The sequence below is a fragment of the Aulostomus chinensis genome, chromosome 4 (assembly GCF_037954235.1).
Source record: "Aulostomus chinensis isolate RoL2024-O1b breed Wild chromosome 4, RoL_Achi_v1.0, whole genome shotgun sequence".
Lineage (NCBI taxonomy): Eukaryota > Metazoa > Chordata > Actinopteri > Syngnathiformes > Aulostomidae > Aulostomus > Aulostomus chinensis.
In genome coordinates this window covers 17,790,238-17,800,896 of record NC_141323.1, presented here as the reverse complement: position 1 = coordinate 17,800,896, position 10,659 = coordinate 17,790,238, and the positions used below count along the sequence as shown (strand labels likewise).

The 10,659-nt window shown below is 42.3% G+C and overlaps 1 protein-coding gene across 2 annotated transcripts; it reads right to left on the bottom strand.

Moving 5' to 3' along the window:
• Positions 1 to 3,853: 3,853 nt before the first annotated feature.
• On the bottom strand, positions 3,854 to 10,574 carry lmod2b (leiomodin 2 (cardiac) b). 2 transcript variants are annotated; one of them, XM_086202472.1, is made up of 7 exons: positions 10,370 to 10,574; positions 9,950 to 10,268; positions 9,140 to 9,610; positions 7,479 to 7,739; positions 7,179 to 7,388; positions 6,627 to 7,094; positions 3,854 to 4,592 (listed from the first exon to the last, which is right to left on the bottom strand). In XM_086202472.1, exons 2-7 carry the CDS (start codon positions 10,223 to 10,225, stop codon positions 4,566 to 4,568), a joined length of 1,713 nt encoding a protein of 570 aa, XP_086058598.1. In that variant the 5' UTR covers positions 10,226 to 10,268; positions 10,370 to 10,574; the 3' UTR covers positions 3,854 to 4,565. The 2 variants fall into 2 exon arrangements, with proteins under 2 accessions (XP_086058598.1, XP_086058597.1); XM_086202471.1 differs by having other exon boundaries at positions 9,950 to 10,574.
• Between the last annotated feature and the right edge of the window lie 85 nt (positions 10,575 to 10,659).

Below are 10,659 nucleotides of genomic sequence, written 5' to 3'. Positions count from 1 at the left end.
TCGTCCTCCAGCAAGAGTGAACGACGACTCAGCTGAGACTGTGAATTGTGTTTGGAAATGCAGAGAAAGCGAAGCTAGCGAAAGTAGCCTATTTGTTATTTTGAGCAGATCTTTCATTTATGCCCCGACATGTAGACTTAAAAAAAAAAACAACAACAACCCTTACGTAACAGGAGTAGAAACTTTATAATGAGATGATGTAACTTCTGCTTCATCCCAGCCACTGCACCCGCAGGTATGCTAATATGACATCACGCTAAAGCAAAGCTGAACTCGCTTTAAAATGATATTTCACCCCCCCCCCCCCCCCCAAAAAAAAGTGTCATTTGCACTTCAGTTACTCACTATTTGGTGTTTTGAATTCACACAGATGTTTTTCCACCCCGCATAACTTTTTGGTGACTGCAGAATTCAGAACCCACACACACACATATTTTTAACCTGAAGCACACGGGTGAAAACATCTGGAACTTGAAGATGCTTAAGGCAGTGTTCTTGAAAGGCAAATATTACTTTTACAAAAGCACAAATGTACTGTAGATAAGTTTTAAATGATAATTCATTTTAATATATGTTAGGCCACCTTGACAACTTGTCATACCAGAGTAAAAACCGCAGTAGAGGCAAAATCCTGCTTCTGCTGATCAGGGGTGTTCTTTATTACATTTTAAGCTCAAAACAAACTGGTCGGGGGGGGGGGGGGTTCCTTCCTCCCTCCAAAAATCCCGCAGTGTCACCTGAAATTTTCGCAATGAAGGCCACTCATGACGAACCCTTTAGCTTAGCATTAGCATGGCAGGAATATGAGGGGATTTAATGTTCACAAATTTGGGAAATTCTTAAACTGTTTTTTTTTTTTTATGTGATGTCCTAAAGTTTTGTAAATTAATGATTCAAGCACTTTTTGCCTAACATTGATGGATGGGTTAATAAGTAGAATGTCATTGAGCTGGATTTAAACCTGAGTTCCCCAAAGGCGTATGGCATTAACTGAACATTGTCATGTGAAGGTGTTAAAGTGTCCAGATTATGTATTTATATGAACATTGTGTAAATGCCATGAAGCTGCTTAGGATTTAACGCAAAATTAGTAATGTTGTGTTTTTAATTGGAACTTCTGAAAACAAGCTAGCATCGTACCAACTGGGGGCAGCAACATGGAAGCGCTAATTACTTAGCATGAGCAGGAAGGTTGAAAGAACGAAATCAAAGAGTGGTCGCTGAGATGTTCCTTCGCACTTTAGTAACTCACTATCACTACTGTGACGAACGAAGTGATATTATGGGACAGAAGGGACCGCTGCCAGCTTTTCAGCATTTCATATTTTCGTTTTAATGTTGCTTAAGCTAGCATGTATCATGCTAACATTCCCGCCATAACTCCAACTTACTACGCAACAAAGTTTTTCTTTCTCGTAACGGTTCGCCACTTCAAATGAAAAGATGAACCTTCTTCAACTTTATCTTTGAGAGATAAATTGCCACTTGTCTCATACGGCAATACTGCTAAAAATCTAGCCATGTTTTCATTTCTGTAGGTAACTCGGGTAAATAAGATGTTATGCCAGGTCTCATCATAGAGGCTGGACAAATATGAACTCTTCCATTGTACACTCCAATAAAAGGTTGAAATTAACATTCTTTTGTATTTTGGCCTCCTAATATTTTGATTTTTTTGTAGCATTCGATAGTTCTATATTTCACCCAATGTACCGGGTAGAGAATGACGATGCAAGCGGTGACATCCAGCTTGTGTGTGTCTGACACGGCTGTCTATTCCTGGGAAACAAACAGAAAGATGGAAACCTGCGAGTTTTTATTGGAGTTCATGACTGACGTCAACTCTGTATCGTGGGATTGATCCACACTCATCAGGCGTGTAGTCAACTTTCATTCAATCTAGGGTGCACGTTGCACCTCAACAGTCACGCTTTGAAATCCTTGCTCAGTTGTTATTTTATGTCCACGTGAGCTGGAAAGAATGAGTCAGCGAAATGCTAAAAACGCGTGTAGCCACTGCACAAATGCCTATGGAGACCATAAAATCAGTGTAGCCTGTAAACAACTGTTAAGTTCCATACAGTGTGAAACAAAACAGATGTATGAATACTTTTCCATTTATTTTTAGTTAATGACACCCCTCCAACCCGGTATCATTTCTCTGCTGCAGACCTTTTAAGAGGGATTAGAACAGGTATGGCACTTTCCACGAGTGGCGCAACACGATGTGAGCCATCATAGAGACCGACACAAACACACCAAAGACAGGGGGCTACAACGCGTAGTTTTTTTTTGGTTGTTTTTTAATGCGAACGGCATTATTAAATCTATTCGGTACAATTAACTTCCTTTGAAAAAAATGTTTTAATAATTGCGGCGTCATTTCACGTTGACCGGTCCGATAAATCATTTTGGCTGATGTTGGCTAATCGTGGGTGTGTTGAATTTCGACATATAAGTTGTTTGATATGTGCAAGAAAAATGATATTTTTTCTATATAACATAATTAAGAAAGAGATGCTCTGTACTGAATATTTGGCGAAGTGTATTATTTCAAGACAATGAGATTTACCTTGGAACTTTTGTCATATGTTTTTACAAGCTAAATTTGTGGGATCGATACAAACAATGATTTTAGAACTAATACATATATATATATATATATATATAAAATCGGTCACGCATTGAGTGGTTCATACACGAGCTAGTTGCCTTATAATCTGATCTCTGTTGAGTAAAAGCTGGGATTTAATAACAGTTCAGTTATTGGTGAAATTGCAATTTCATGCACTTGAAACTAGACTTCCTGCAGCTTAAAAGATAGACAAGCGTCCATTTGTGAAACATGCAAGCAGGCATTAAATGCAAATGAACCTCTCACAAAGATGTATAGATTCATGCTGAAGGGACCAGTGCAAGTCCTCCATTCTGAAGTTTTCCAGGGGTTATCTTTCCCCACGGAGTGCGAAAATCTCCGTCCATCCTGAAACAAAGTGTCTTGAATCTTTAATGAGGAGCACCCTGAGTGCAAAGACCACATTGACAAGCAGGAAGTGTCTATATTCATGGCGGATTTTATTGAAAGATTCCTCTATTGGCAGTTTGACAGATATGAGTAAGCGCTGCACCTCCTACAAAGGAGTTTTATTCTCAGGAATGCGTTGTGCATGCTGATCTCTACTTGGGAGGGCCGTTGAGCTGAATGCTCTTCTTAGCATCAATGTTCTCCGCACAGGCTCAGTCGGCTCGAACCAAACCGTCCCACCAGTCTGACTTAAAGTTGGATTTTCTCCATTAAGAAATGTAAAATGTGTCGATTGCTGTTTCTCTCAGTTTTATCCTTTTATTTTCCACAAATCCTCTTCTACTTCTACTCAGTGGTTTGTGTGCTTTCAACCTTTCTTCTCTACAGGAAACTATTGCGAAGCGTAACCTGTCCCAGATGTTCCAGCATCTTTTTGTTCTGCTTTTTTTTTTTTTTGGGATTAGCAAATAAATATCATCCTGAAATCTGCAGAGCCTTTGAGAGGTCATAGACAGAAAAAAGAAAAAGAAAAAAATCTTGTGGCCACAATATGTGTCTTGTTCCCGTGCAGATAATTGTTTGTTTGTTTTTTTAAACAAGGTGTATTTTATGCTTAAAATTTGATCAAATTTAGGGAACAAATAACTACTAGTGTCCAAAAATGTTTTAAAGTGAGGGAAGAAGTTTAATATGGAGGCCAAAAAAATTGATCGCAATGAGGGAACGAGTTTTATATCATGACCAGAATTTAATTTGGGGGATTAAATTACATTTTGTTGCCAAATATTGACTAAAATAAAGGAAAAAGTTACATCTCAAGGCCCCCCCCCCCCCCCAAAAAAAACTTAATTGAGGGAACAAGTTACAACTCGCAGCCAAAATGATTAAAATGACGGATCGAGACAAGTCTTGTTGTCCTGCGGTCGATGACGCTGTAACACATCCTGTCTGTGGCTCCATTAATAACTTTTCTTTGCCGTCACGCGTTGGGAATCGCTCTGATCAGTCGGCGGGGTGTGAATGTGGTGGTGTGGGAATATGCATCACAAAAAGTTGATGACTCACTGATTAAAAAAATAAAAAAATAGAACACTGGCGACACTGAGTGTGGTTCTGCATAGCAGCTTTATCCTTGGCTTTTAAATGGACAAGAACAAAAAAAAAAAAAACACAACCCAACAATCTACATACTTTAACGGGCAGGACAACGACTACGTTTAGAAATTAACATATAATTCAAGCAACAACAACAAAAAAACACACGATATTTACAAGTTTACAAGAAAACAGTGGGTTGAGAAATGTATCGGTAAACAGCTCCGACTCCATTTTTTAATTTCAAAATCAGAATACAGACGATGATCAATTATGTATAAAAAAAAAAAAATCTAAAGCGTTATTCAAATGTAAATCTATTATAGCAGTGCAAATTTCCAGTAATTCCAGCAGGTTTTCGTCACCTTGTGCTTTCACCATCCTTGGCCTCTCCATCACTATTTCCATTTCCATGGCAACAAATAGACCTCTTATTTCCATTCCATTATCGGAGATGATGTGGGAGTTCCACCTGCAAAAAGAACAATGTTATCAATTTTATTTACATCTCTGAGTTGCATTTGAACATTAATTTTTTCTGAAAACAGTGACAGTAAAGACATTTGCATGACAGAAGTTGCCCAACATTAGCTTTCTTTATTTGTAGTCACTGCATTTATGCTTTAAAAGTCATACAATTGATGTTCATCATAACCTTAAGTGTCTTAAATATTTCTTTCCCACGAGTTTATTTTGTTGCGACCATCCAAAATCCGGAGTAAAAAAAAATCCGTCGGTTTGAGTTCGAGGCGACCCGTGGCGGCGCTGACTTCCAGGGTGGCCTGCAACATTGTATAAATGCAACTTGTAGGCAAGTAAGAAGATTTTGGGACTTCCTGGGGTCTGTTTATAGTCAACCAATCACAGTTGAGCAGGCTTCGAGCAGGTTAACTATCGCATTGCCTGAATGCAATCTTGCAACACATCTGGTCTGATGACAGTTTAGCTTTTGAGTGGATTCACGTTCATCGTCCTCAACTCTAAACCTCATTCTCAGATCTCTAGTTTCTAAACGGACAGAAACTTTAGCTGGTTTCCCCCGCAGAGGAAGGAAATGTTGGTAATGTTAACAATAATAGCTCCGAGTCCAACTTCAGCCAAAAGGAGCTCAGCTAGCAGCAGAGGCAGCAGTGGAGGTGGTCCCCTGCTGCTGTGAGGTTTAGCGATGCTCTTCAGCGTGCCTGAGCTTTACCGAGTGATGATTCATGTTCCTGTTGCCTCCCTATGGTCTAAAACTAGTATACTCATTTTTGTCTGTCTTGGTTTGAAAATCAGCAGATACTTGGTATCCATACAGGATTGCAAAATGTGGTATTTCTTGACATGGACTGGTGAACTGCTGGTGATGTGCTTCTTTGATGGTGTTTGTGCGCTGTGCGGTCGGCGTGTGCTTTGTTAACATATCCTATCTGTCTTTATCATGGCCCTGCTGAGGGGTTTCTATAAATACCAGCTCTAAGTGTGGGGAATTTCACAGCTAAGAGACTCCTCTATCTGAGGACAGAGCTGATTTTCCACTGAAATGATGAAACAAGAAGAAGTCGTACTAGAGGTCTTGAAGGAACACGACACCCTTCCTCTGTGTGCGCCCCGGGGAGCTGAGACCTGCTGGCAGCTAGTTAGCTTAGCACAATGAACGGAAGTGGATGGGAATTCAAAGGTCATCTCTTTTCTTGAATGACCTTTGACCGTATTTATATAGCTTGGGGTTGTTGTTGTTGTTTTTTTTCCAAATAATGATTTAAAATGACCAAATATTGTAATTTTAGAATTAAACCCATTTGAGGAACTACTTTCCTCTCAAAACAACTGGGCGAAGTGATTTCCCGAAGCACTTCAAAAAGCTCTGTTGTAACTGAAGTCAACAAAACAAAACTTAGTTGACGACTACAACAGCAACTGCTCCTACTAATCATGGCAAATTTTGTCGGAGAGGATGAGAAGGATTGCCTCTGGACAAAGATCCTGAGCTTGATTTTGGTTGCTTTGGGCAGTGGTATGCTAATACTTCTATGCGCTCACTAACTAGCGGTCTCTGTAAAGCCTTTCCCACCGACAGGGAACAGGTTCAAGGCTCATTCGCAAATATTTTGACCCTTTTTAAGCATTCGCATTGAAAATTAATGGGGAAAAAAACCAAACGAGGTTCTTTTCTTTGTTTCCATGTCGGTTTATCTTGTCCTTTCTGAGGTGACTGTGTTGGCTTTTGTGTTGCTTCTCTCTTGTGGTCGAAGCATTGTGTTCATGCCACATTGCTGGCTAGTGGTGTGCAGTCATTTGGACGCCAGCCACCGTGTAGAAACAGAACATGCCATGTCAGCCACAGAGATGACTCAGACACAACTGGCTCTGTGTCATCCTTGTCTAAATTTAAACCTCCCCGCTCAGTTCGCCTGCAAAAATCACAAGTACGTCGCTTGATTGCTAAATAGTGCTTAAACAAAGGGTGGTCTTCTTTCCTGACGTTGCTCTCCGGTTCAAACCGGAGAGCAACGTCTCCATTCACCTGTCTCAGGTTGCGGATGCTGCTGTTGCGGATGGACTCCATCAGCTGGTCGTGAGCTGACCTCATCGGCGTGGAAGGCCTGCTGCCCTCCTCCCCTTTCCTCTCTACCATCACAGGCCTCAAAGCGTTCTTCAGCTCCTTCAAGATGCAGGTTGTCTCGTCCTTCCCCGACTTCCCCTTCTTCCCTTTCTTCCCTTTCATCTTCGTTGCCTTCTTGCTGCCCGCCTCGTGGGCTTTGATCACCTCTGCAATCATCCTGGTTGGCTTCCTCTTCTCTTGATACGTGGGAGGCATCGGTGCAGAAGGCGGTGGGGGAGGAGGTGGAGGAGGTGGTGGCGGTGGCGGTGGTGGTGGGGGAGGTGGTGCAGGAGGAGTCTGTTTTTTAGCCAGGTCGCTGCGGGGAAGTTTGGGTGAGGACCAAGGAGAGGCTCTGGGTGAGTTGTAAGGTGATGAAATCGGTGTTCCTCTCTAGAGAAAAACACACGTGGAGAATTAAGGCTCAAAATTACAGCCAGTGATGCGGTCCAATCTCCTTCTGTGACATATTTGTACCAGTGCTGTGGTTCGGGGATTGACGGCTCCTTCCAGTAACCCCTGTTGCTGCAGCTGCCTCTGCTCCTGCAGTCGTTTCTGCCTCTGACGGTCCTGGTTCCTGGTGAGGATCCCTGTCATGCTCATCCTGGGACCGGGGAGGTTAAACTGGTAACCCAACTTAATCAAGGTGTAATTTTCCCTCAGAATCTTCACCATCTCCATCTCCACCTGAGGGGTTCCAGTTTGAGGAAGGGAAACGGTGTTTAAGAAGAACAGATGAAATATAGACCAAAAAAGAAAACAAAGACAGAAACCAACCTGCCCTCCACACATGTGTCTCTGATTGTGGAACCGGAGCTCGGTGAGGGTGTTGTTTCCCGGAAGTGCTTGAACTAGCGCCATCACCCCTTTCCCAGTCACATAGTTGGACTCTATATTGAGACTGACGATGGACGTGTTCTCCCGCAGCATCTTTGCGATAGCCAGAGCCACGGGGTCGTCAGCGTGAGTGTTCGCAAGACTAAAGATCCGCACGTGTGTGTTGGACCGCAGAGCTTCGGCAAATCGGATGAGGGTCTCCTAAAAAAGGGGGGGGGGGGGTATTAGCATTAAGATTTGACAACTTTACTGAAGATGGAATTTTATCCTTTAAATATAGTCTCTTCACTGCCATTGAATGTAACCACAGTTCAATGGCCAAAAAACAACAACAAGAAAACACCCTTCATGGTGTTGATTTAGAGCACCATGCCTCTTCATTTGAACGTCTTCCGTTACATAACCATGTGGGAGATGACAGGTTCTAAAAATAAGCTGGCGTACAATCAAAAGATACTGCATGTCTGTCACCCTCCAAACTTTTCCACGCCTTAAAAACCCACAACAAATTCCTTCTTTTTTTCTTTTTTTTTTTTGTTGGATGAATCGATTTTTGCGAATAAATTCCCCTTCCGTCCCAACAACTGGCCCCATTCCTATGCGTACACTTTTTTCTTGAGCGCTTTCGTCCCCCGTTCAGAGTCAGACACAGGAAGCGATTTGGAACTCTTCGGCCCTGACATCCATTACTCACAGAGACTTAAATGTCTCAAGAGGTGTGCACAATAGACGCCAGGAGCAAAACTAAGGGGTTAAAAAAGGGCCATAGAACGTAAGAGCATATTTGTGCTTCAAGACATTTCATGAATGGGGCCCAATATTTCCTCCCATTTGTCACATCGTCCACCTGTACGTTTTTATGCACGTATTTCACTCATCGGACGAGCTTGCGTCGGAGCACACCTACGAAGCGGACTTACGTGTGTGAAATGTTAGCATACACATTTCTTCTCAAACATTGGCATGACATCACCGATTTTATTTCTAAAAACATCTCACCCATGTGTGATTGAAGGTGATTAATGCAGGTATTGAAATCATATTTCCTCTATTCAAGCACTGAATGAAAAAAGTATCCCCCATGAAACCGAAGTAAATTGGCGATGATTAAAAAAAAACAATTTCTAATTTGCCTCTTAAATCAGTATTTCAGTGAAAAATACAACGCGTTCTTATAATTTCAGCCCAGAATCGACAAATATTTATATAAACAAACCTCGCTTATAAAAAAGTGCAAATAATGTTAAAATGATTGAAATATATCTTGAGGATGTGAAGAATTCCTAACGTGAGGATGGACGATATGAGCCCTTATGAAGATCAAACTAATTAAAAAAAACGTTTGTTTGTTTTATCATTTGTCATTTCAGGGTAAACAAACGCAGGTTAGGTGTGTCAAAGCCCAGTTATATTTAGCTGGGTCAGTTCCCTGGTATTTACAACAGCTGTGGTACACTAAATAGAACCCAGCCATAATTAATTTTATCAGTCACACCTGTGTCCAGCTGGCTGCTGAGCCAAGGGCTTGAATTAGCCTTCGTGCTAATGAGCCGTAATAAACTATTACTGATCATGCGGCCGTCACGTTACTCGGCCCGTACCTGTTTGATGTCGTCGATGTTATTTAGATTAACCTCTGTGAGTTCAGGGTCGTCATTGAGAACTTGTTGGAGAGCTTCGTCAACAATAGTGGGGTTTCCAGTCATGTTGGGGTCAGCAGGTGGAGGGGGAGGGGTCAATCTCATAGGCTCCACCCTCTGTGGCCTGAGCAGCTTTGGGACCTCCAGCTGTGACGTTACAGGCCCAGAATTCTTCAAGGGTTCCGCTTTTGTTTTTTCTTCTTCTTCTGCTTCCTCCTCCTCCTCCTCCTCTTCCTCCTCCTCTTCCTCCTCCTCTTCTGTTACGGCTTCCTCACTCTCCTCTTCCTCTTCTTCATCCTCATCATCCTCATCCTCTTCCTCCTCATCTACGTCCGGTTGTGTTTCACGCTCTTTCTCGTTTTCATTGTCTTTTTCATCCTCATCCTCACTATTTCTTTCTGTCATGCTCTCATCCTCCTCTTCACCTTCATCCTGCATTGCATAAAATTCGTTAGTATTGTTTTTTTAAAAGACAAATTTCTTTAAAACCAACGTAACACTTGGCAATTAAAAACAAACTCGTATTTATATTTTTTTCCATCTTTTCAGAGCTCTAAACAACTTTTTTTTTTTTTTGGATCATCTCTCCTGAATTCTGAGGAAAGCCGTGCTTATAATTGCCTTTTAAATACCGTTAGTTTAAGAAAATAAACCAAACTTATGAGATGAAAGAAACCTGTTTAATTAACGCCGTTGTAAAGAAACTTTATTGTTTGAGATAAAGTTTGTTCACGCGAGATCATTTATCCCAGTACCCCAAGGTAAACTGACCGGTTTGGGACTCCCTCCACATATTTCATCTTCCAGCAGTTTCCGTGTCTCGTTCTCCCAGTATTTCATGAGGGCCTCCCTGCTGAAGGTGCCAGTTGGGGTCTTGTCCGTCTGGTCTCTCTGTCTGAGTCCAATAGGCACGTTGGCATCGGGATCAATGTCCGCCAACTCCTTCTCCAGCTCAGCCAGCTCTTCAGGGCTGAGGGAAGCCAAGAGCTCGTCCTCGTCAACATCTTCATACTTACTCAGCTCTCGGCGGTACCCGAAACAACTCATGGTCCAAAATATGATGAGTGCAGACCGGTTAGAGTCAGTTGAGCTACCCCAGAAAGATCACTTATTAAGTTGCATTGACTTTTTGTGGACACCAAAATGAAAAATAGAGATTCCAACAAATGACCAGATCCACTCTCAGCTCACAGGAGGTCCAGAGATGTAAGGGATCACTGGAGATTCAGAATCCACTTGAGTTGGTCCTTGGTGGGGAAAAGGGTTTGAACATACTGGGTCCAGCCTGATGTGGTTCTGCTGTGAAGGAGAGCGTGTATGTGTGTGCGTGTGTGTGTGCGTGTGTGTGTGTGATGGTGTCCTCGCCTCTCTAATCTCCCCAGCTGCTGTTCAGGCCTTAAGAGAGGGATCAGAGGGGAACGTACTCAAGCGTGGGCCCCATGATGCACCGTCTTTTTTGGGAGGCACTGCCCTGAGAGACA